This window comes from Chiloscyllium punctatum, chromosome 19 (genome assembly GCF_047496795.1).
Source record: "Chiloscyllium punctatum isolate Juve2018m chromosome 19, sChiPun1.3, whole genome shotgun sequence".
Lineage (NCBI taxonomy): Eukaryota > Metazoa > Chordata > Chondrichthyes > Orectolobiformes > Hemiscylliidae > Chiloscyllium > Chiloscyllium punctatum.
In genome coordinates, this window is record NC_092757.1 from 64,611,875 (window position 1) to 64,639,405 (window position 27,531).

The following is a 27,531-nucleotide window of genomic DNA, read 5'->3' on the forward strand; positions in this document are numbered from 1 at the left end:
TGCATTATCATTCATAAGCTTCAAGGAAATTTGACTACATATTTGATCTATACACACCCCATAAACAAACAGTATGTTTGATCCTTTTGTGCGTTTTCACTTTTCCTCCATAATGCAGAGGTTGGATAAATCACCCACTTACTTGTTAAGGTAAAAACAATGACTGCAGATGTGGAAACCAGATTTTGGATTAGTGGTGCTGGAAGAGCACAGCAGTTCAGGCAGCATCCGAGGAGCAGGAAAATCGACGTTTCTGGCAAAAGCCCTTCATCAGGAATACAGGCAGAGAGCCTGAAGGGTGGAGAGATCTCTCCACCTGTATTCCTGATGAAGGGCTTTTGCCCGAAACGTCGATTTTACTGCTTCTCGGATGCTGCCTGAACTGCTATGCTTTTCCAGCACCACTAATCCAGACACTTACTTGTTAAACCTTGGGCCTGGAAATTTTCTAATCAACCTATACAGAGATGTTATCATACACTTCTGGAGCAGGTTGGACACATGTCCTGGTATTGGAGATTCTACCACTGTACCACAAGAGCCCCCTGACCCTTAGGCCTATTGGTTCCATTTAAGGGTCTCAATCTACCTACAATACTACACTGAGCAGTAGTGGGTCTTTGGGTGCAGAAATAGTGTCCCTACCTCTGGATCAGGAGGCCTGGGTTCAGGTTCCTCCCCTGTCTCAGAGATGTGCAATGGCATCTCCTCTGAAGAGGTGGATTAGAAAATATCTACAGAGCAGGAGAAGGAAGAATGAATATGAATATATGTTTTCACAAAGGAGTTGCAAAGATGTAAAGAAAGGTGGGGTGGGGTACATCCTTTGGGGATGTGGGGTGCCCTGTGGCAGCCTCCCCCACTAAGATCATACCACCACTCTGTGCCTCCATAGCCAATCACTGTTCTGTGCTCCATGTCATTAGTTACTACTGCCGTTTGTTTTACTGGGAAACATGACAGCCAAATTTTTTTCAGTTGATTCTATGCAATATCATGTTGTGTATCACGTTGACTCCGAGGGGTTCCTTCACCTTCCGAACCAAGTATTTCCTTTATCAAATCAAATCCAGTATTGCTTGTATTTTCAGTGTTGGAGGTGATTTCCTCGAATCTGAAGAGCAGCAATTACTGTTTTATACGTTGTTGCATTGTTTTGGAACTTTAGAGGAAAAAAAAAGGTCAAAACAACAGCACTTTTAAAAGAGAGAGATACAGACAAAGGCAGCACATGGTGAGGTCAGTGCAGAGGAGAGAGAGAGAGAGAGAGAGAGAGATAGAGGGAGAGCGAGAGCTAGATAGGTGGATAGAGAGAGAGAGAGAAAAGGAAAGAGAGAAAAGGAAAGAGAGGGAAGAGAGAGAGGGAAGAGAGAGAGGGAAGAGAGAGAGAGAGAGGAATCAACACTGCTGACTGCCACAACAGTGAACCTGCACAGTTACTGCCTTTGCTGTTTGAATTCAGGCATCGCCGGATATTGGAGTACATCTGGGAAAATTAACAGTGAAATTCACAACTGATTTGTTTGGGAGAGGTCACAGCACAGAAACAGATTAGTGAATAGTTTTAAGTGTGGCCTTAGGGCCTTGCTGTAAGTCTGTAGTAGTGAATAGAGTGGGTTCTTTCTTGATTATATGTTTTATTGAGATGTCTCTTGATTAAACTTAAAAATATAAGCCATAAGTATTAAGTTAGCTGACAGCAGGTTGTGTAGAGGAAGAAGACGGGGATATTTTCTGGGTCTGCAGATTGGAAGAAGCAAAAATGGCCATTAGTAGAATTTACAAGTTACTGAGGATTACATCTGCAATAAATGCCGTTGGTTGCGAATCCCATCAGAGCAAATGGAACAACCGGAACGACAGTTAGAGGCAATGAGGAACTTACAAGAGCAAGAGGGCGTGATGGATGACAGTTATAGGAAGGAGAAAACTTGCAGATACAGTCACAAAGATGGGTTAACTCCAGGAAAGGTAAGAGAGGTAGGCAGGTAGTGCAGGAGTCTCAGGGGAATGTAGCATGAACAGCCACGTTTCTGGTATTGAGACTGTCTCTAATGTAATGAGGGGTACGAGTAGACCATAAGACAAAGGAGTGGAAGCAAGGTCATTCGGCCCACTGAGTCCACTCCGCCATTTAATCATGGCTGATGGGTATTTCAATTCCATTTACCCGCACTCTCCCTGTAGGTTCCAAGTGATCGGTTGTGCTAGGGGACTCTCTTGTCTAAGGCACAGACAGATGTTTCTGTGGCCAGCAGCAAAAAATTGGAATGGCGTGTTGCTTCCCTGGTACCAGGATCAAGGATGTCTCAGAGAGGGTGCTGAATGTTCTCATGGGGGAGAGAGGCCAGCAAGAAGTCATTGTCCACATTGGAACCAATGACATAGGAATGGAAAAGGTTGAGATTCTGAAGGGAGCATATAGAGAGTTAGGCAGGAATTTCTAAAAGGAGGTCCTCAAGAGTAGTAACATCTGGATTACAAGGTAGTGAGGGCAGGAACAGGAAGGTAGAGCAGAAGAAGTCGCGGCTGAGGAGCTGGTGTATGGGAGAATGATTCATATTTTTGGATCATTGGAATCTCTTCTTGGGTAGAAGTGATCTGAACAAGAAGGATGGATTGCACCTAAATTGGAAGGGGACCAATATACTGTCAGGGAGATTTGCTAGAGCTGCTTGAGAAGATTTAAACGAGTAAGGTGGGGGGTGGGACCCAGAGAGATAGTGAGAAAAGAGATCAATCTGCGACTGGTACAGTTGAGAAAAGCAAGTCAGGGTAGGTAGGGACAAAGCAGAAAACAAGGTAGGACTGATAAATTTTATTGCATTTATTTCAATGAAAGGGGCCTAACTCGGAAGGCAGGTGAACTCAGGCATGGTTAGGAATATGGGACTGGGATATCATAGCAATTAGAGACGTGGCTCAGGGATGGGCAGGACTGGCAGCTTAATGTTCCAGGATACAGATGCTACAGAAAGGATAGAAAGGGAGGCAAGAGAGGAGGGATAAGAGATAGCATTATAGCTGTGCTGAGGGAGGATATCCCCAGAAATACATCCAGAGATGTTATTTGGTGGAACTGAGAAATAAGAAAGGGATGATCACCTTATTGGGATTGTATTATAGACCCCCTAATAATCAGAGAGAAATTGAGAAACAAAGTTGTAAGGAGATCTCAATAATCTGTAAGAATAATACGGTGATTATGGTCGTGAATTTTAACTTTCCAAACATAGACTGGAACTGCCACAGTGTTAAGGGTTTAGATGAAGAGGAATTTATTAAGCATGTACAAAAAAAATTCTGATTCAGTATGTGGATGTACCGACTAGAGAGGGTGCAAAACTTGACCTACTCTTGGGAAATAAGGCAGGGCAGGTGACAGGTGTCAGTGGGGGAGCACTTTGGGGCCAGCGACCATAATTCCATTACTTTTAAAATAGTGATGGATAAAGATAGACCAGGTCTAAAAGTTGAAGTTCTAAATTGGGGAAAGGCCAATTTTGACAGTATTAGGCAAGAACTTTAAAAAGATGATTAGGCTCAGATGTTCACTGGTAAAGGGATGGCTGGAAAATGGGAAGCTTTCAGAAATGAGATAATGAGAATCCAGAAACGGTATATTCCTGTCAGGTTGAAAGGGAAGGCTGGAAGGTGTAGGGAATACTGGATGACTAAAGAAATTGAGGGCTTGGTTCAGTAAAAGAAGGAGCATATGTCACGTATGGACAGGGTTGATCAAGTGAATCCTTAGAAGAGTATAAAGCATTAGGAGTAGACTTAAGAGAGAAATCAGGAGGGCGAAAAGGGGACAGGAGATAGCTTTGGCAAATAGAATTAAGGAGAATCCAAAGGGTTTTTATAAATACATTAAGGACAAAAGGGTAACTAGGTTTACCTCCTCTGTAATATGGCCATTTTTCAAGAATTCACCATCTATTTCCCTACTTTCCATATCTTCCATGTCCTTTTCCATAGTAAATACTGATGCAAAATACTCATTTAGTACCTCCCCCAACTCCTGTGGCTCCACACAAAGGCCACCTTGCTGTTCTTTGAGGGGCCCCTACTCTCTCCCTAGTTACCCTTTTGTCCTTAATGTATTTATAAAAACCCTTTGGATTCTCCTTAATTCTATTTGCCAAAGCTATCTCCTGTCCCCTTTTCGCCCTCCTGATTTCTCTCTTAAGTCTACTCCTAATGCTTTATACTCTTCTAAGGATTCACTTGATCAACCCTGTCCATACGTGACATATGCTCCTTCTTTTACTGAACCAAGCCCTCAATTTCTTTAGTCATCCAGTATTCCCTACACCTACCAGCCTTCCCTTTCAACCTGACAGGAATATACCGTTTCTGGATTCTCATTATCTCATTTCTGAAAGCTTCCCATTTTCCAGCCATCCCTTTACCAGTGAACATCTGAGCCTAATCATCTTTTTAAAGTTCTTGCCTAATACTGTCAAAATTGGCCTTTCCCCAATTTAGAACTTCAACTTTTAGACCTGGTCTATCTTTATCCATCACTATTTTAAAAGTAATGGAATTATGGTCGCTGGCCCCAAAGTGCTCCCCCACTGACACCTGTCACCTGCCCTGCCTTATTTCCCAAGAGTAGGTCAAGTTTTGCACCTTCTCTAGTAGGTACATCCACATACTGAATCAGAAATTTTTTTGTACATGCTTAATAAATTCCTCTTCATCTAAACCCTTAACACTGTGGCAGTTCCAGTCTATGTTTGGAAAGTTAAAATTCCCTTCCATAACCACCCTAAACCCACCGACTCCCACAGCTACCTGGACTACCCCCCTTCCCACCCTATCTCTTGCAAAAATACCATCCTGTATTCCCAATTTCTCCGCCTCCACCATATCTGCTCCCAGGAGGACCAGTTCCACCATAGAACACACCAGATGGCCTCCTTCTTTAGAGACCGCAATTTCCCTTCCCACGTGATTAAAGATGCCCTCCAATGCATCTCGTCCACATCCCGCACCTCCGCCCTCAGACCCCACCCCTCCAACCGTAACAAGGATTAAACGCCCCTGGTGCTCACATAAACCAAATCATCCGCCGACATTTCCGCCACCTCCAAAAAGACCCCACCACCAGGGATATATTTCCCTCCCCACCCATTTTCCGTCTTCCGCAAAGACCATTCCCCTCTGTGACTACCTGGTCAGGTCCACACCCCCCTACGACCCACCCTCCCATTCTGGCACTTTCCCCTGCCACCGCAGGAACTGTAAAACCTGCGCCCACACCTCCTCCCTCACCTCTATCCAAGGCCCTAAAGGAGCCTTCCACATCCACTAATATCATTTATTGTATCTGTTGCTCCCAATGTGGTCTCCTCTACATTGGGGAGACTGGGCGCCTCCTAGCAGAGCGCTTTAGTGAACATCTCCGAGACACCTGCACCAATCAACCAAATCGCCCCGTGGCCCAACATTTCAACTCCCCCTTCCACTCTGCTGAGGACATGGAGGTCCTGGGCCTCCTTCACCGCCAGACGCCTGGAGGAAGAACGCTTCATCTTCCGCCTCGGAACACTTCAACCCCAGGGCATCAATGTGGACTTCAACAGCTTCCTCATTTCCCCTTCCCCCACCTCATCCTAGTTTCAAACTTCCAGTTCAGCACTGTCCCCTTGACTTGTCCGGACTTGTCCGACCTGCCTAGCTCCTTTTTCACCTATCCACTCCACCTTCCCCTCCCTGCCCTATCGCCTTCATCTCCTCCCCCACTCACCCATTGTACTCTATGCTACTCTCTCTCCACCCCCACCCTCCTCTAGCTTATCTCTCCACGCTTCAGGCTCACTGCCTTTATTCCTGATGAAGGGCTTTTGCCCGAAACGTCGATTTCGCTGCTCGTTGGATGCTGCCTGAACTGCTGTGCTCTTCCAGCACCACTAATCCAGAATATTACAGAGGAGAACATGCTAGATGTCTTGAAACAAATAAAAGTGGATAAATCCCCAGGATCTGATCAGGTGTACCCTAGAATTCTGTGGTAAGCTAGGGAAGTGATTGCTGGGCCTCTTGCTGAGATATTTGTATCATCGATAGTCACAGCTAAGGTGCCAGAAGACTGGAGGTTGGCAAACATGGTGCCACTGTTTAAGAAAGCTGGTAAGGACAAGCCAGAGAAGTATAGACCAATGACCTGATGTTGGTAGTGGGCAAGTTGTTGGAGGGAATCCTGAGGGACAGGATGAACATGTATTTGGAAAGGCAAGGACTAATTCGGGATAGTCAACATGGCTTTGTGTGTGGGAAATCATGTCTCACAAACTTGATTTTGTTTCTTCTTCAGAAAACTCAGAGGATAGACCTGTACTTCAGTATGGATTTCAGTAAGGCATTCGACAAGGTTCTCCATAGGCGACTGGTTAGCAAGGTTAGATCCCATGGGATACAGGGAGAACTAGCCATTTGGATACAGAACTGGCTCAAAGGTAGGAGACAGAGGGTGGTCGTGGAGGCTTGTTTTTCAGATTGGAAACCTGTGGTAAAAACAATGACTGCAGATGCTGGAAACCAGATTCTGGATCAGAGTGGTACTGGAAAAGCACAGCAGTTCAGGCAGCATCCGAGGAGCAGGAAAATCGACGTTTCGGGCAAAAGCCCTTCATCAGGAATACAGGCAGAGAGCCTGAAACGTGGAGAGATAAATGAGAGGAGGGTAGCTATCTCTCCACTCTTCAGGCACTCTGCCTGTATTCCTGATGAAGGGCTTTTGCCCGAAACGTCGATTTTCCTGCTCCTCGGATGCTGCCTGAACTGCTGTGCTTTTCCAGCACCACTCTAATCCAGATTGGAAGCCTGTGACCAGTGGAGTGCCAAAGGATCAGTGTTGGGTCCACTACCTTTCATCATTTATATTAATGATTTGGATGTGAGCTTAAGAAGTTTGCTGATGGCTCCAAAATTGGAGGTATAGTGGACAACAAAGAAGGTTACCTCGGATTTCAACAGGATCTTGAACAGATGAGCCAATGGGCTGAGGAGTGACAGATGGAGTTTAATTTAGGTAAATGTGAAGTGTTGCATTTTGGGAAAGCAAATTCTACCATTAAGTGTATAAATCCTGCTAAATTCCTCGGGAGTGGGCTGAAAAAGGAGACCTTGGAGTGCAGGTTCATAGCTCCTTGAAAGTAGAGTTGCAGATAGATAGGATAGTGAAGGCGGCGTTTGGTATGCTTTCTTTTATTGGTCAGAGTATGGAGTACATGAGTTGGGCGGTCATGTTGAGGCTGTACAGGACATTGTAAAAACAATGACTGCAGATGCTGAAAATCAAATACTGGATTAGTGGTGCTGGAAGAGCACAGCAGTTCAGGCAGCATCCAGGATGCTGCCTGAACTGCTGTGCTCTTCCAGCACCACTAATCCTGTACAGGACATTGGTTAGGCCACCGTTGGAATATTGCGTGTAATTCTGGTCTCCTTCCTATCGGAAAGATGTTGTGAAACTTGTAAATCTTTTCTGAACCCTTTCAAGGATATTGCCAGAGTTGGAGGATTTGAGCTATAGGGAGAGATTGAACAGGCTAGGGTTGTTTTCCTTGGAGCGTCGGAGGCTGAGGGGTGACCTTACAGAGGTTTAAACATCATGAGGGGCATGGATAGGGTAAATCGACAAGGGATGCGGGAGTCCAGAACTAGAGAGCAGAGGTTCAGGGTGAGAGGGGAAAGATATGAAATAGACCTAAGGGGCAACTTTTTCACACAGAGGGCAGTACTTGAGAGAAATGGGTTGCAAGAGGAATGGTGGAGCATACTACAATTGTAACATTTAAAAGGCATCTGGATGGGTATATGAATAGGAAGGATTTGGAGGGATATGAGCTGGGTGCTGGCAGGTGGGACTAGATTGGGTTGGGATATCTGGTTTGCATGGATGAGTTGGACCGAAGGGTCTGTTTCTGCACTATACATCTCTCGGACTCTATCTGACCTTGAACACCTCTTTCTTTCAGATGGTTAATTCCTCTGCACACATGAAGGCAACTCCTTGTTGGTGCCCATCACCTTTCTTCATGGACCTCCTTGAAATTCTAGCAGTGCCCTAAACTCTGAGTGCTGCTAGGACTGGAAGAACTGCCAACCATTCTGAGGGGTGGATGTTTCTTTCAGACATCTACAGCACACCATTGAAGGAGGTGGGAGGGCAGGGGTTCAAGAGGCTCCTTTGAAATTCGCAACCAACCTTTCTGAGAGGAAGGCAACACATTCATTCCTGCCCCCAATCCCCATAAATTGTAGCCCTTCTATGGAGGTAAATCCATCCAGATAGGATGGTAAAAATACACATCATCAAGCAATCTATTTTTCACCAAGTGTACTACTAATTATTTGAGAAGAGCGTTTCCTTCAACACAATTGTGAGCAGTTTGCATAAGGCCTTCCCTCTTCCCATGTCCATAAATGGAATTGTCATCTTCAGTACTGCTATGTTGGTCCATTGTTACACTTAAGACAGGTCACAGTTTTCTGCAGATGGTTGACTGGGAACCTCTCCCGTGCTTACTGCCTGCCACTGAAGTAGTGAAAGGATTTACGAGTTGAAATATCAAACTCTTTGGCATGATGCCATTGAAGTCTGCTCTGCCATTCAGTGTGACACTGTTGTATGCTTTGCGCCAGCTTCAAATATCCACTGTATTTCTCGCCAAATATGTCCATATAGGGAATCTAAAATGACACATGATTCTACATAAATCAGAAACAAAAACAGAAATTGGAGAGAAAGCAGAGTTAACGTTTTGGGTCCAGTGACCCCTCTTTATCAGTACACCAGTGTTACATCCTTGATCAAAGATTTCAAATATGAATCACTACAGCAAAAGAGTGGGGGGAGAGGAGTATTGACCTACCATGTTCTATAAAACATAGAATGCACTGATAGAAGTTGACAGAGACAAATACTTGCAATGCACCCACACCTGCCGCATCCCCACCCCCCCATGACAAATCTTGATGTAGTCATCCACACAAACTACTAAGAACATTTGTTTCCAATTATGCATCAGCAAACTTTCTTCCCAAGGACAGCCCTAAAATGGAGCAAGCTGCCACATTATTTCAATTCTTCAAACCCATTGTGAGATTATATCATAATTTTTTAATACGTGATTTCTGTTATTAATCAAGGCACCGGAATTTAGAAACTTAAACACATTTTACTGTATTTTTTGTAACAATACAAGTGACAAAAAATTATATTGTATTCTGTCATTTTGGGACTGTTATGAACCTTCTGCAGCCATCAAAGCCCAATAACTTGAACCCAATGCTTCTGGCACAAAGGTAGGGAGGCTACTGACTGCACTTCCTAGACACAAGCTTACCTTTTTAAAAAAAATGTCATAATACACACCAGGAATGCCAGATTTAAAACAAAAAATACATTTGAAATGATAAATGCATAAAACTGTACTGCTATGTCAAATCGAAGCATTCTACTATTAATACATTGCAGTCTTCAAAAAAAAATCCATGTCTTCACTGTGGCTAAAAAAAACCTTTTCGTTTAAATTGTTTCATTGTTCACCTTTTTTTTAAATAAGACCAACCCATTTCGCTTTTTCCTTTGCCTGAAGTTAAGCTGTCAAGGTTGAAGACTACATGTTATCTGAAGCGAAAGATCAAAGATGAATGTTCGAGTAGCCCCTTGGCTCTCATTAATACCCATCACACTAACTATAACATCCTGTTGTTCAAACAGCAAATGCAACTAGTGCCCAAACACCAATTATAACATATTCGACTTTGATGGCTCTTTACAAGATCTTCAATAACTTGAGGTCAACATAAAACAATACACACCAGTGCTGATGTCAGTCAAATCAAACAAGTTTTGTCAGCTCGGACAAGCAAACGAGAACTTGTCTACACTGTCCGGAGAATTCCGTGTGAAATATAGTGGATAGAACAATGGGAAGGGATTATTTTCATTCAGTACTGGACTTCAGACAGGAGGTTTAAGAAGAAAAAGTGAGATGAAAGAAATGTCACAAACATCATTTTTAAATCTGATCACAGCGACACATTCGGCTTCACTGTGTTTGTAGAAATTTACAGACTCCATTTGCATGTATTCATCCCCACCTCAGAAAAATTATGTAATTCTCACTCGCAACTTAGCTTTCTGTACTTAAGCATACATTAGCAATGTTCTAATATTATGGTCAGTCTTTTTTTGTTTACCTTTTTCAGACATGCACTGTGTCAACCAGTCTAGACCACACCTCATCATCACCCTTCTCTCAAGTCCAATGGGGACACACTTGAGGGTATACCTATTAAAAAACTGGTGTGGCCATCCGTCATCAGATGAGTGAAGATCATGAAGCTCTACTGTGCCACATTCACATCTACCGAAGTTACACAACTCTAGGAGAGCAAAAAACAACAAATGCTGGAGATCACAGCATGTCAGGCAGCATCCATGGAAAGAGAAAAAGCTAATATTTCAAGCCTGGTGACTCTTTATCACAGCTAAAGTGAAGTGTGGGGGATGCAGCATTTATGCTGGGGGGGGGTGGGGGAGGAGAAACGGTGTTAGGGAGAGGAGGTCGTAGAATGCTGGGAGAGAAAAGATGTTGAAAGTTCAGATTAAGTGATCAGAATGTGAGAATGGCAGACCAATGGTGGGTCTAACTGCCAGACTGGAAAGAATAGACAGTCCCACAGGAATGCGGGGAGAGGACATGGTGACAGAGAATGTCACAAGTAAAGCTAAAACCAAGGGAAGGAATGGGAGTTGGTTCACGATCTGAACCAACTTGAGGTCAATATTAAATCCAGAAGGTTGTAAAATGCCTGGTCTGAAGATGAAATGTTGTTCCTCCAGTTTGCACTGTGGAGCACTGTAGCACGCTGAGGAGAGTCTCGTAGGCACATGAGCAGGCTGCGGTGTTAAAATGACCAGCCACAGGAAGGTCGGGGTCCTGCTTGCGCACAGACTGTAGATGTTCCGTAAAGTGGTCACCCAGTCTATGTAAAGTAGATTTAGGAGAGCGAAGCTAATCCTAACTTCTTTTCTCCATTCAACAACAATCTTTGTAAACTCCTTTTCCCTCGCTTCCTCAATCATTACATCGAACAAAAAGGGGCACATTTGCCACTGAATGAGAAGCACAATCTAGTCAGTTATTTCTGTTGTTTTTCACTCTTCTCTGCTAAAGCCAGGCTCTCTCCAGTGTATCTAACCTCGTCCTTAACTTAACCACCTATTACATTTCTTGTTTCTCCTTTATCAATCACATGCACTGTACAAGGCCTTCTCACCCAGGTCACAAATACTTCTTCTGCGAAGATCTTATCCTCTTTAATCATTAACTAAACAACATGTTTTTGGCCTATCATTGTTGCAGACAGTATTCATGTTTTGCTCTCTGGTTCTTCATTCTGTCAAAACCACTGCCATCACCCCTCCATCAAATCCCCCAGCCTTGTTAACTGCTGCTGAATCCCAAAACTATTCTTATCTTTCCTAGAACTCCCGATTTGAATCTTTCCCAGAAGTTTGCAATCACGCAATGTTGGAACAGCTCAAACAAACAGTCACAAACAAAATTCTTTGTAACTGTGACCTTATGATATTAATAACTTACCCTTCATTCCTCATCCATTCCCTAGCTTTTGATGTTATTAGCTATTCCAATCGCCTTCAAATGCTTTTCTCTATTGCCCAATTTTGTGGCATTGCTCTGACGTTGCTATACATTTACCTGTAGAATCATCGGAGATTCAACAAGGGTTTTTCTCCTTGCACTGACAGATTGTTACCAATGAATTCTTCTGAGGATCTTCCTTCGCCGGCTCCTCTTCTCCATCTAGATACTGTTATATGAGATTACCTGCAGCCATGAAGTTAGCTTCCACATTTGCATCCAATGCTATTTTACCACCAGATCACATATAACCTTTATGTTGTGAGGCAACTTGATAGATCATCATAGAGTCAGAGACAGGTACAGCATGGTAACAGACCCTTTGGGCCAACCAGTCCATGCTGACTAGATATGCTTAATTAATCTAGCCCCATTTGCCAGCCCTTGGCCCACATCCCTCTAAACCCTTCCTATTCATATACCCATCCAGTTGCCTTTTAAACATTGCAATTGTTGCAACCAGCATCCACCACTTCCTCTGGCAGCCCATTCCATACAAACACCACATGCTGTGAGAAAACACTGCCCATGGGGGGCCCTTTTATATCTTTCCCCTCTCACCCTAAATCTATGCCCTCTAGTTTTGGACTCCCCTACCCCAGGGAAAAGATCTTGTCTATTTACCCCAGTCATGTCCCTCATGATTTTATAAATCTCTAAGGTCACCCCTCAGCCTCCGACGCTCCAGGGAAAACAGCACCAGCCTATTCAGCTTCTCCCGATTGCTCAAACCCACCAACCCTGGCAACATCCTTTTAAATCTTCTCTGAATCCTTTCAAGTTTCACAACAACTTTCGTATAAGGAGGGAGACCAGCATTCACACAATATTCCAAAGGTGACGAAACCAATGTATAGCTGCAGCATGATTCCCAACTCCTGTACTCAATACTCTGACCAATAAAGGAAAGCATACCAAACGCCTTCTTCACTATCCTATCTACCTGCGACTCCACTTTCAAGGAGCTATGAACCTGCACTCCAAGGTCTCTTTGTTCAGCAACACTCCCTAGGACCTTACCATTAAGTGTATAAATCCTGCGAAGATTTGCCTGTCTAAAATTCAGCAGCTCACATTTATCCAAATTAAACTCCATTGCCACTCCTCAGCTCACTGGCCCATCTGATCAAGATCCCATTATACTCTGAGGTAACCTTCTTTACTGTCCACTATACCTCCAATTTTGGTGTCATCTGCAAATTTACTAACTGTACCTCCTATGTTCACATCCAAATCATTTAAATAAATGACAAAAAGCAGTGGACCTAGCACTGATCATAGGTCTCCAGTCTGAAAAGCAATCCTCCACCACCACCCTCTGTCTTCTATCTTCGAGCCAGTTCTGTATCCAAATGGATAGATGTCTCTGTAATCCATGTGAACTAACCTTGCTCACCAGTCTACAATGAGGAACCTTGTCAAACACCTTACTGAAGTCCATATGTATCAAGTCCACCGCTCTGCCCTCATCAATCCTCTTTGTTACTTCTTCAAAAAAGTCAATCAAGCTTGTGAGACATGATTTCCCATGCACAAAGCCATGTTAACTATCCCTAATCAGCTCTTGCCTTTCCAAATACATGTACATCCTGTCCCTCCGGATTTCCTCCAACAACTTGCCCACCACTGACGTCAGGCTCACTGGTCTATAGTTCCCTGCGTTTTCCTTACCACTTTTCTTACAGAGGCACCACATTAGTCAACCTCCAGTCTGAAGGCACCTCACCTGCGACTATCCATGATACAAATATCTCAACAAGGGGCCCAGCAATCACTCCCCTAGCTTCTCAGAGTTCTAGGGTACACCTGATCGTGTCCTGGGGAAATATCCACCTTTATGCGTTTTAAGACATCCAGCACATCGTCGTCTGTAACATGGACATTTTTCAAGAATTCACCATCTATTTCCCCACCGTGTATATCTTCCATGCCCTTCTCTGCCCTAAATACTGATGCAAAATACTCATTTGTATCTCCCACATCTGGCTTGCAGATCTTTGAGGGTCCTGTTCTCTCCCTAGTTACCATTTTGTCCTTAATGTACTGATAAAATTCCTTTGGATTCTCCTTAAGCTATTTGCCAAAGTCACCTTGGCTTGAGCCACAATTACTTCCAGGTAAATACTGGAATGAAAGAAGCCATCACCTTTAAATCCTACCACTGTTTTCCTATCCTTCCCACAAGTTCCACCCTCCTCTTTAACCAGTTTCCAGCCAAACAAAATCCTTCACAGCCTCAGCCTTAAGCTGATCTTCTGACCCCATGCTCCCTTCATGATGGAGGTTGCAAATTTCCACTATAACATGGGAACAGGAGGAAACCATTCAGTAGCCAGACCATGACTTTTACTCCATCTTGGTTCAATTAAAAAAGAAGTCTGCTCAAAAATTAATTGAAGAGAAGAGAGAGATGGAGAGATTTAGAAGACAAATTCCAAGAGTTAGGATCTATATGAGCTGAAAGATGGCTTCCAACAATTACGATCTGGGATGTTCATGAGAGCCTAGTTAGTGGAGTTCAGAGAGTTTGGAGGGCTGGAGGAAGTTTCAGCAACATGGAGCTGTGAAGCCATAGAGAGATTCAAAAACATGAATGGGAATGGGAATGCTATCCCTGAGGCGTTGGTGGATTGAGAGACAATGCAGGTTAGCAAGCATAGACACGATGGGTGAATTGGACTTGGTACAAATTAGGATTCTGGCAACAGAACTTTGGATGAGGCAAGTGTTGGGAAGTTGGTCAGGAAAGCATCCAAATTCCACCACTGCAAGTTTTAAAATGAAGTTCAACAAGTTTGGTCATTTGACAAATAACAGCAGATGATAACCACAAAAGTTGCCAGATTGTCAAGTCTAGTTCACAAGATGGTATGGGACAGTTTGGCCTTTGTAACAATAATTTTATTTACAGAAGTGCCTCTTAATGCCCTTGGAGTATCTAATGATAGGTTAATATTACCTCACCAACATCACTCACCTCACAAGAACAGAATAATAAAAATTTGATTTTGATAGATTCTCTGGCAGTTTGGCATGAACTGTGATGAATGAATCCCTGCAGTGTGGAAGCAGACTGCTTAGCCTATCAATTCCACACAACCCTCCACAGAGCATTCCACCCACACTTAAGCCCCCACCCTATCCCTGTAACCCTGCATTTCCCATGGCTAATCCACCTAGCTTGCACACCCCTGGACACTGGAGACAATTTAGCATGGCCAATCCACGCTAACCCACACATCTTTGGTCACTAATAGGGAATTATTTCTCCGAGAACAGCTCCAGTTTGTTCTAATTAACACACCCTGCAATGTTCAACCATTATTCCCAGAATAGAGGACAGGTGTCATAAATTCAAAAAGAAAGATGAAGTTTCTTAATCCATTTCTGTATTCCTATCACTGCCACGCAGGAGCACTTGTGGTTCATGGGGATATTACTGGGGTGAAGTGGTAGTGTCATTACTCTTGGACAGGGAGGCCTGGGTTCTGCCCTACCTCCTCCAGAAGTGTGTAATAACATCTCTGGACAGGTTGATTATTAGGTTAAAATAAAAGCTATTTAATCCTCTCACCTGTCTGCTGGCAAAAGCTAGGTTGAACCAAGAGGGATCCATGGGCTGGCTTGGCCTCTGCGCAGATAAACAAAGATTTTCCAGGTTCACAAACAGATACAATTCTGTGGAATGGTGCAGCACTGCTGACTCTTGCATTTGTAAAGACTTCACAAATTGCATCAAAGAGGATATAGGCCATTGTGGAGTGGCTTTAACATAGCGTGCAGCAGGCAATGGAAATATACTGACTGGAAGTGACAAATGCTGACATGAAGAAGCAATGACCAGCCAGCAAACACACCTGAATTGCTCAGAGGGTGTATCCTAACACAGGTGTTACTACATGCTGTATCAACAACTGGAACTATTCATTTCTACTCTGCTTGCAGAAGACAACTGACAACAAACAAGAGAGAACATAAGTGGTACAATCCATGTCATTCAACATTCAATTCTACGAGCAGGTCACCTGAAAAATTCCTGAAAGAGGCGCCATGGCAGCAACGGAGGAGTGCTGTCAGCTCTGGGTTTGTACTACCCTTCTATTGCTGCTCTCCCCTCTCTCTCTGATCTCCCTTCAGTGAAAGCCCATGAAAAATCATGTTCATCAGCAGCTGAAACATGGCAACTTGTTCTGTTGATTGTTCATCGACCTGATATCATGTTCCTCTCTACCCACGGATGCTGCTTGGCCTGCTGAGTATTTCCGAAATTTTCAGTTTCCATTTCAGATCTCCAGGAGCCACACTATCTTGCTTTTGTACACTTAGTGCAATTCCTTCTTTAAAATCTGCCATCTTTCTTTCTCTATTAGAGGATTGAGAAGTATTCAGATCACGAGGCATCCGAGTAGGGTAAATAAGGAGAAAGTGTTCCCATTTGAGGAAGCATCGCAAACCAGGAGGCTCGGATTTCAGATAATTGGCAAAAGAAGCAATAGCAACTTGAGGAGTAACATTTTGATGCAATGAGTGGTTGCAATCTAGAACTCTCTACCTGAGAATGTGATGGAGGCAGGTTCAATTGAGGCAACAAAGAGTAAATTCGGTCTTTATCTCAAAGCAAAGAATGTAAAGGGCGACAAGGAGAAGACAGAGGAATGGCACAGGTGGACGGCTCCTTCGGAATTCTGGAACAGACATGTGGGCTAAATGGCCTCCTCTTGCGCTGTAACCATTCTAGGGTTCTGAGGTATAGGACAGTAAAGCAGCCAATGCAAGTCTTCAGTGCACACCATTCCCTCCCTTAATTACCAATTCAGTTACATCCTTCCCAAAAAAACAAAGTGAATTTGAAATGAGAGTACAGGACAGCAACTGCACTTTGTGAGTGAGCCCAAGTAGTAGGCAATGAATGGCAGAAAAACAAGTAAGGTCAGTTTGTGTGACCAGAGTTAATAAAGGATACTGTGCATTTTAAGACATGGAGCAGTTGTGGGGGATCATACCAAGCTGTGTGCTGAGAATACAACCTCATTTGGAACTGTCCCTAGGCTATACACAGCCCAACATCAAATATTTCACTTGCCACATTTTTTCTTCAAAACTCTAGGATAATGTCCATCATGATCCGGGCATTTGTCTGTTCAAGTTACCTACGCAGTAATACTTCTCCAAATATTATAACTTTTCTGAGTTGCTTCCTCACTTCAATTTCCTGATTTGCAACTGCTTCTGAGACATTACTTTATCTTCTCTACCCTACTCAGAAGTCTCGTGATCTGAATACCTCTCAATCCTCTGATAGAGAAACAAAGATGGCATGTTATAAAGAAGGAATTGCATTAAATGTACAAAAAGCAAAATTGTGTCACTCCTGGAGGTCTCAAATGGAGACAGAAAATTCTGGAAATACTCAGCAGGTCAAGCGGCATCAGTGAGGAGAGAGGAGTGTGATATGAGGTCGATGAACAATCAACAGAACAAGTTGCCATGTTTCAGCTGTTGATGAACGTGACGTTTTCATGGGCCTTCACTGAATGGGAGATCAAAGTGAGAGGGACAGCAGTTAAGACTCATGCAAAATATTTGCTCAATTTATCTGCCATCTTCTTGTTTAACTACATCAATTCTCTAGGCTCACTTCCTACAGGATCAATGCGAACTTTGTTAGCTTTTCTTTCTAAAAATAAATCACAGAAACTCTACCATCCTGTTTTAATATTTCTGACTAGCCTTCTCTTGCAGCCTTACTTTTCCCCAGTTTATTAATTTCTTTTCATCTTTTTTGATATTGTCCAACCTTCCGATGTGCCATCTATTTTGTGTACAATTTTATGCCTTTTCTTTAAGTTTGACACTATTCTTATCCTTTTTGGTTAATCACTGACGATGATTTTTAAAATTCCTTGGTATGTATCTAATGTCAAAGAGAAGTAGCTGTCAATGAGACCAACTGAAGGTAACAGTAATAGTGGCAACTGGGAACACAAGGCAGGATCATCCTGGTAAGTAACAATACAACTCTGAAGGGTTAAACTTAACTGAATAGACAGTGGAGTAAAATTATGGAACAGATACCTGTTGGAAGTGGAGAGATGTTCACACAGAGCGAGAGAGAACCCGGCCACATGACAGACTGGTGCTCATTCGGTGCACCAATTGCTTTTCTTAACTTTTTATAAATGTACAGTCTATCAAATGCACTGTACATCGGGGAGGGGTTGCCTCTGTACAAGTGCAAGGCTACTTTAAATGCAGGATCATCAGAACAGGGACAGCAGGCATCAATTCAATTTCCGACGTTAACATCAAATTACTTATTTAATTTCACGCCTGATGAAGCATCATATAGCTACACACAGAATCATTTCACTTCATTTGTTATGCCATGTTTTTTCAGTTCTTAGCTTGTCTGCCAACTGACAATTTTAATTACGACATGAATTTGATTGCACTTTTGACTAATTAGCACATCAAACACAAACCATTTAAACACCCTACATTTCACATAAAGGTGTACGCGCATATATCGGCATGATGCCCAGTGCTTGCTGATAACAGTGTATATTTAAAGAGGTCTTGGGTGTGGGGGGGGCAAGGAGAGAGATGGAGGGCAGCACAGTGGTGAAGATCATTAGCCAGATGTCTTATACTTACATCACTCAGTCTTTCATGTGAGCAGCTCCGGTTGGAAGCCTTAGAATCACTGCTGACACTTTCACTGTCACTGTCCCTGCAGCTGTGCTGAGAAGGCTTGAGCTACAAAGCAAAGAGAAAAAAAGATGAAAGCTATAAAGATGGAGGTAGGGACAGTCTTATCAGTCTCCAGCAGCAAACTCGTAGAAAGCAGTAGGAGTCATTTTCCCGACACAATCAAAAAAATACATTTAAGAAATGGAAAATGATATGACCCAAATGTCTGAGCTTAACGGTCTGGAGAACAGTGCAAAGTGTTTGTGAACTTCTCATCAGAGCCAAGTCAGGATTTATTAGCTTGCTTTGGTGCATTTTTCAACCGGTTATCATAGCCAACACCACCACCCCCCCACCCCCCAGATTCTCTTTTAACTGCTTATGCATGAAGAGCTAACAAAGTGAACCAGGCCAAAAAGCCACCTACTTGTAAAGTGGGTACATCACATAATACGGTGGGAATTGTTTACCACTATGGGCTATTTCACATGGTAGTGTATTTGTACAAGTCGTACTTTATAGGACAATAAAAATGAGGTCAGAGAGAGAAAAAAAATTGCCATTTACCAACACCATCCATCATTTACAGCAAACAGCAGAAAAAAAACACCCTGGAGTAAAACACATAATTAAAATGAAACAGCCTTTTTTGTAGCCATTAGCACTTTGAATGGATGCTTTTCCTAAGAGGACTGCAACTGGGTCAAAGGCAGTGAATCGCTTTGTCGCCTAAATAGGAAATGTGAGAAGAATGAGATGCCACTGGCAGCTACTATTCAGCCTGATGTGCATATCATGCTACACAAAAATAGCTGAAAGGGACGTAATATACTGGATGGAAAGAGGAGGGACCTCTCTCAATGGAGTTGTGGAGAGAAGACTATTTGAATCCACTAATTATTTTACTTAGTAAAGCTTCTTTCACGATGAAATGACAAATCCAATGGTCAAAAATACGCAAGCGAGGACGGACTCACGGTGTGGAGAGCACAGAGCGATCCGAACAAAGAATTTATTTTCACCAATGATGCCAAGTTTAATCCATCACTTTTATAATATGTATCAAGTTATTTGATATTGATGCTTACTAAGCTTGTCACTTTGCCATATTGCCCTATTAGGTGGTAATTTAGTCTTCTACAAAGTCAATGTGTCAGCACTAACTGTTTAAAGGCCATCTTTGCAGTTATTCTTTTCTGCACTTTCCAATTGGTGGTAAGTGATACCTCTAGCTAGTTAAGTCAACAAATACTTCATTGAATGTATCAAGATTGAACTTGGCAGCCACCTTGTTCAACATTGTTGTTAAGATTCACAAACAAGATAAGGAAAAGAGATTATGAAATGAGGAACCAGTAACCTCAAACTGGCTATCCAACGTGTCAACAGAAATACAATAGGGGAAAACTCTAACTGTAGAGTTTGACAGCACCCATATAGCAATTCCCTCCTGTAAAGTTGCACCTTAACTCTTACATGTTGAAGCTTTTCATATTACATTTGCTAAATTGCATAAACAGAAGGTAGAAATTCTGATCAGTGAATTTTACATATCAATGCTTGGGGTGCTGACGATAATTTGTTATGCATTACATTACACAAGTTGTCATTGAGATTTTTTTAAAATGGTACTTTGGGCAATTTAATATTAACATGCTCAGCATTCACCAATTGGAATTAACATCCTATGATGTCTATTCAGGAAAGAGAACTCAATGTAATAAAACTGATTTACCACAAGGCGAGAGTGAAGAGTTCATCTGTTTACTATGTGTGATATATCACAAATCTGAATATAAAGAACATTTATAGTTTTGCTACAGATAGCACCAGAAATCTTGATACAAGAACTGATCTGTAAGTGCAAACTACACCTGCAAATAATATAAACCATTAAATGAAAATGTTATAATGTATGGGATCTTAGCAAATTTTCACTTCTCTTCTGTTTGCCCTTTCTGTTGAGGAACATCTACATTAATATAAAGTAGAATTCTATAGGACAAGGTCAAATAAATTTATACTCTTGGTTTCCTGGATCTCTTACCATTCTTTAATTTAACAGGTGCGCACAAAATCTATGCGTCGACCTATCAATTTTGAATTTCACCCTTTGAAAGGTGTCAGTGTGAGCTCAAGGTGAGTTGTTCTTCGATGTTGCCTCCTTTTTTTTGAAATGGTATGTTTGACACACACAAATCTTCCTTGTACAGCCTTGTCAAACTGGCAGCTTATTGTGAACAGGAAACTGTGTCTCAGCATTCTGTGACATAGATGCAGAGACAGGAAGTCATCCTTATGGCCTACACACAAGGTTGTGAACAACACATTGACAGTCAGTGACATTTAGAAACAATCTGTACAACTTTTTTCTGCTATTCACAAAGCAACAAATTGGAGCACAAGGTAGTCCATGTGTAAACCCAACCAGAGGGGCAGGATCAATTCAAAGTAATATAGGAATTATTGAACATATTGTATGTATCCTTAATACATACAGTAAAACAAAGTAGTAGTCAAAGATCTGATCAATCCAATTTCAAGGTTATGAAATAAACACTTTTCATACCATAATAACAATTCAGCAAAAGTTCCTTTCAAGTTTAAATCAAATATTAGAATTCTTGTTAATATCCTTAAGTATTTTAGCTCCATATGTTTGTATACTTGAAATAATAGAATTTATAAACCTAAATATTTCTTTGAATTGTAGAGATTTTAAAAAATTAACTTCAGTTTAATGTACAGTGGTGGAGCCCATTTTGATAAGAATATTATATAACCAAAATATTCAAATTTCTAACACTATATATCTTTCACTCACCTTAAACTTAAATGCTCCCTTCATTTATACCAGAACGTGATTTTCTTTTCACAAAATACAGCCGTTTAACAACAACCAACAGGCTAATTTCCTCACTCTTCAAAACATGCCAAGGAATTAACTTATACAGCACCCTTTTCATTTAACTTGCACCATCAAAACTGCCAGGAACTACATCTGTCATTGATTTCCACACAGCAAGTGTTCTGTTTTTATAACACTGTTATTTAAAGAAGAATTTTTCCACTCTGTCTCATTTTAGTTTATCATGCACAATTTACAACTGTTTTTAATAAGCAATCAGCATGTATCCCTGGAATAATGTGAACAAGACCATATCCACGTTACTGACGGTTTTCTAAACCTAATTTATCCTTCTTTGATGTTTAATGGTTAGCTGTTGAAAGAAAAATGAGCGCAAACCTGTTAACACTTTAAAAACTACATTAACTCTTATGAGGCATTGAAAAGGCACAGAATATTGAAAAAAAATTCAATAAGAAACAACAGCAACCTTAACACAACATCCAACCTTCAGGTGCACTCAAGTGCAATTTGCTAAGTGCCAAATTAGTATTAGTATAGATGTCACTTATCAACTGTACCCGAAGCAAAGGTAAGTAAGCTATGTGCCATGAAAACGTGGCCAACAGGCTTGTGGACATCACCACGCTAAGATTCCTATGCAAAAGAAATACTCCTGTTGCATTTCCGGTTACAGTACAAACACAATAATTTGCATTTACACAGCACTTTTAACTTTGTCAAACATCCCAATCAATTCATAGGCATGTCACAAAGAGAATGCAAGACTGAACAATGAACAACACCACAAACCATCATCAAAGGTGTTATTCTACCACTCAACCAAATGGATATCTATCAGCAAGATAAGCCTTGTGGCACAGTGAGGGTGTCCCTACCTCAGGGCCACATGTTGTGCATTCAGGTCTGACCTCAAAACGTGACATCCACGGATGTGTGTCATAACACATCCAAACAGATCGACTAAAAGTAATTCATCTACCCATTAATTGATCCATTTCCCATTAAACTATTGAGGATTTCCTAGACATACATATGACAGGATTTACTTTTGCTCTTGACAGATTCAGTGCTGGGTTATGTCTCATGGTCAGAATGTTAATATACCTTTAAAAGACAAACTCATGATATCATCACAGTATCACTGCATTTGGCCCGAGGGTATGAAGTCTCAAGTGTCATCTTCACTCAGATCACTTGAAGTATGGCATGGTAATGAAAGCACAATGCTCTTTGTACCCTAACAGCTTAATGTGGCCCAGACACTGATGTGCTTGTGAAAGTAATATTTCCATAACTTAGTGAACTATAATCAATGTCTGTTGGATTCTTCAATATCATTATTATCCATGTCTAGTTTTGTATGCTATGAGGGATAACAGAAATGATGCTGCCTCAGGCGGAATACCCTGTTGGAGGTAAAACCCACATCATCCAGGACCACCTGCCGTTTACATTATTACTTCTCTCAGATATGGCAGCTCTGTAATTACAGGTCTGCTTCATTATGCTGACTGTCTATTAACTTGTGATTTTCACATCAGACTGTAATTTCAATTTGCCAAAAAAAAGTAATTAATATATCTAATTTTATTTTTCTGAAGAACAAACCATTAGTTGAAAAATTCTGGAAAGGAGAAAGTAAAATAAACGTCTGGAGAAGACCCATCTCATGCAAATAAATCTCTACTTCAGTATTCATATCCACTCACACAAATTTAGCAATTTACTGCCGTAGAATAAGATTATGATGTATTTTAAATTTTATTTTGAGATCAAAATTCAGGGAGGGTAGATCAAGGTCTCTATTAGCATGACAGAGCTCTGATTTTATTTTGTGTTAATCTAATTGGATAGTTCTTTTTAGAGAGTCAGCAGAGCTGATGATGAAGTGAATAGTTGATTTCAGTCTCATTTGTTTCTATAATTTTATAATGAGCTATCATGGCAGATGATTGGTCAGCAAGGAAACTTTTAGCAGGTGGCAAAAAGGAGATGAGAGACAGAGAGAGAGGCAGAAAGCTTTATGGGGTTAATTCCTGAGCTCCAAGCCAACACAGCCAAAGGTGAAGCAAAGAAAATTGGGAATACTGAAAAGGCTATAAGGTGTGAAATGGAATTTAGGCAAAAATAAAAATGTTGTGGGTGGGTTTCAGCTCACCACCAAAGCTTGATGTGAGCCCTAATGACTTAACTGTCAGTGAGGACATCAGGGAGAACTGAGTGCTGATCAACTGATCAACAAGGTTAAGGTATTATGGGCTCTTGGCATTAATGCAGCATTTGTTCGTGAACACAGCTTTAAGCATTAGATGTTTTCATTATGAGTGCATTGCCCAAGGTGGAGATGACAGACAAAAAATGCTTTGGATTTGGTGGGTTTTATAATGGGATTTTCACACTGCATTTATACTGCTGCAAGCTAACAAGGGTATTAACGTTAAGTCCAATGGGGCTGTGGTAGCTGACAGCAAAAGCAAAGTACAATTTGCCAGACAAGAATATTTAAGCATTCTCTGCTGCCCCCAACAGCCATACTCCTTCCTTCATCTGGAAGGCAGAATTTTTTGCAGAGTGCTTTCTCTTCATAATCAATATACAGGACACACACTGACAAAAGCACACATTGACAAGGAAATCCAACAAATAGCTAGCCGACAACTTCAATAAATCCGCTAACTGAAAACTGCACTAAGTATAAACCACAGGACATGCAAGTTCCACTGTAAATACATCCAGGGCGCAGGAATGATTATGGATTAAGTAGGAAGGAAACAACCATTCTATTGTTTGTAAAACAGGCAGGTATGGCAGAAGTACCTGATGGTAATCTTTGCTCATCAGTGTTCTTTGAGGATAAATTGGTTTCCATTGAATTCTTGAGGAGGACCTGTTGCACAATGGATAACATCTCCATTCCCAACCCAGGTTTAATTCCCACTCCAGGAACGGATTTCCACAGGAGGTTAGAGAGTCAAGAGTCGTGGAAACAAACCTTTTGTCAAACCAATCCACATGCGATCATAATACAACCAAACAGGACGAGAGTCAACTTGTAAATCCTTCCAGCACAGGCCGATAGCAAATGCCAAATGCAGAAGAGATTCCTGGACAGCTATGTGATGAGAAGAAATTGGACCTACTACCTTCACTATCCATAGCTCCAGGTGAAACCAGGTATTCAAAGTTCATGTTTGTCACAATAACTGTTACTTCTTGAAGGGCCAATTTAATCACTTGGTTGGACAACCTGTGCTGTGTATCAGATGGATGCCAACAGGAGAGAGTTCGATCCCTGCTGTAACTGCCGTAGATTGGGGACCTGCTTCTTTGCCCTACCTGTGATGAATGTCACAGCAGTGTGGATTGGACCTGTCTTCAGGCAGAGAATGCAAGATGATTATGACAACCCCTTAAAAGATGAAGTAGCTACATGCACCCACTGGCAGAGCAGATAAAAGTTACAAGTGAATTTAAAGGCCTATTACTGGAGCTGAAATTCAAACTGATCCTTGCTCAATGACCCGGAGGTATATTTCTCTCTATAAGCCACGTGTGAACATTGGCTCATCAAGCCACATTCTTAGGGTTATAGAGATATGCAGCATGGAAACAGACCTTTTGGTCCAACTCTTCCATGCCAAACAGATATCCCAACCTAATCTAGTCCCACATGCCAACACCCAGCCCAAATCCCTCTAAACCCTTCCTTTTTGTATACCCATCCAGATGCCTTTTAAATGCTGTAATTATACCAGCCTCCACCACTTCCTCTGGGAGCTCATTCCATACATGCACTACCCTCTGCGTGAAAATGTCAAATTGTCATGACTGCATAAACTGGGCTTTCACATCCAGCATAGTATTGAAGGAACACTGCACTCTGGAGAGGTGCCATCTTTCACTAAGTTATCAACCTGAGGCCTTGTCTGCTCTCTCAGGTGAAAGATAACATTACACTACTTTGAAGAGGAGCTTTAGGAGTTCTCTCCAGTCCCCTAGCCAATGTTGATCTCGAATCCAACATTGCTAAAACAGATTATTTCAGAACCATCACTTGGCTGGTTATGGGACATGTTGTGTGTAAATTGATTGCTGTATTTCCTTCATTAGAACAGTGTCCACACCTCAAAAGTGCTTCATTATCTGCAACACGTTTTGGGATAACCCAAGGTCACAAAAGGTTCTGTTTCTTCTCATCAATAAACTGGCATGAGTGCAGAGTAGCACTTGCTCCCATGGCTGCATTTATATTCCCGTGTACTTTTCCAACAAAATTAGTGATAAGAAAATATAGCACTTAGCCTCAAGCTAACTAATGGGTTGAAAAATGATGGGTGCCTTGGTGCTGGGAAGATGGCTGACAGAGATAAAATGGTTACGAAAACTGAGAATTTTGTTAAAAATCCTGTCTTTCTGTAGCAGCATAAAGGTATGCTGCAGTTTTCAGTCATTGAGATTCCATGTCATCAGCTCTCGGTTTCCCTTAGCAATGCCTGGCAACAGCTGCACAGTTCTGCAGTAATAAACCTGGGAGAGTTTAATGGATTTTATTGTTCTGCATCAATGTTTAAGCATCAGCATTCTTACATCCTAGGATCCTACAGTCCCGAGAGAGCTGCATCGAGGAGATCTCATTTACCTAAAAGCGTTTATAAATTTTTAATTTGATTTAACAAGTAAATTAACAAGTCCCTTATTCAAGCAAGTTTTATGGCTTCGTGTCACTCAAAAACGGCTGTGAAGGTTTTATGCTTAACCCAGTGTGCGACTGAGGGCCATTGTCATAAATTGTCTGCTTAGTGTTCATCTTTGAATAGGCACTGTGCTGCTGTCACTACTACTTCAGAGAACAGGAAGGAATGTTACTTCCAAATTATTTGCCAGGTTACAGCATAAATTCTCATTCTGGGAAAGAAAAAGAAATAAACACACAATGGACATGGTCAACAGAACACAAATATGTGACTTATCCAATTTTAACATGCTTCTTGAAAGAAAATGCTGAAAAAAGGCAGCGATAAACAAGTATCAGTTACGAGTCTTTGCCTGTCACAATTCTCAAACAGGGAGTGCAATAGCAGAAAACAGAAGAGATGGAGTAGAGTGAATGACCAATTTGTTCATTGCCAATAACCCTGCCATATCAGGAACTTTGTTCAGCTCTAAAGCTCACACTGCAAATCAACTCCTGTGTTCTTGTGCCAGACCACATCTTCCATAACCCACTAAACTCACAGATATATGGAAAATAACCTGAAACAACTCCACTTATTTAATGAGTGGAAAAAAACATTGGTTCTGACTGTGAAATGGACTGCTTGGTGTGCTGCAAATATGGTGTCACAGCTGACCCGTTAAATAAAAAAGTGTACACATTGTGAATTGTTCCAGTATTCAGCCTCTCTGTTCTGTGTAAGCACAAGAATAGACATGTCATGCTTAACATTGCATGAGAGCAGATTGCTGATAGATTATTACCACAGTTTGAGAGATGCACAGCACTTGAGACCCACAGGCAAAGAGGGCTACTGCAACGACGGTTGTCACAGAACTTATTTATGGGGAGAGATGTTCGGTGTTGAAGCTCTTGTAGTCATGAAACTTTTATTCAGAATTTGCACAGAGCACTGTGGCTGTGGCTGACAATCCTCTTGTAGAGAATAATAGGTTGACTTGTTTGGAAAAAGTCGATATTCACCCTTTCGGAGTGTTCAGACAAAAAAAGCTTCAAGGGAATAGAATGCTCAGATCATGTACAGCATAGCAGAGTATAAAGTCATCTTGTAGTCATTACATTGTTTTCAATAGTTATTGCACGCAGGTGGAACACATTTAACACAGGAACATTAAGAAGTGAAGTATAAGCAATCCAGACCCCACTCCCACTCTGGCCTGCTTTGTCGGAAAACCAAATCAGTATTAGGTCTATATAAACAGGAGCATAACAAAATGAATGATTGGTGAACAGAAGTTTGAATGTTTCTTCACTCACTCCATGCAGCCTGAGAACAAAAACCTCCAGGTGTCATACTGAACTACTGTGGAAGTAGAGGGACACCAAACCTCCAGGTGTCATACTGAACTACTGTGGAAGTAGAGGGACACCGTAAGGTCCCAGCCTCACAAAACATTGACAGGCAAGATAGCTGTGCAATTCTTTTATATATTTACAAGTTACACTTAAAAGAAGTGAGTTTCCCCAGTAGTAACAAGAAAGAACATTTGTACTCAAGTTCCTCTTCACATCCCAATTGGGGCATTTTCTTTTTGGCAGGGAGGGGGAGG

General features: G+C 41.7%; 1 protein-coding gene across 10 annotated transcripts in view; it reads right to left on the minus strand.

The window, feature by feature from the left end:
• auts2a (activator of transcription and developmental regulator AUTS2 a) overlaps positions 1-27,531 on the minus strand; it is a 1,176,696-nt gene that overhangs the window by 649,320 nt on the left and 499,845 nt on the right. For all 10 annotated transcript variants that reach the window (XM_072589564.1, XM_072589566.1, XM_072589565.1 and 7 more), the window contains one exon: positions 18,339-18,440. In XM_072589564.1, coding sequence (XP_072445665.1) covers positions 18,339-18,440 — 102 coding nt within the window. The remainder of the gene's footprint in view (positions 1-18,338; positions 18,441-27,531) is intronic.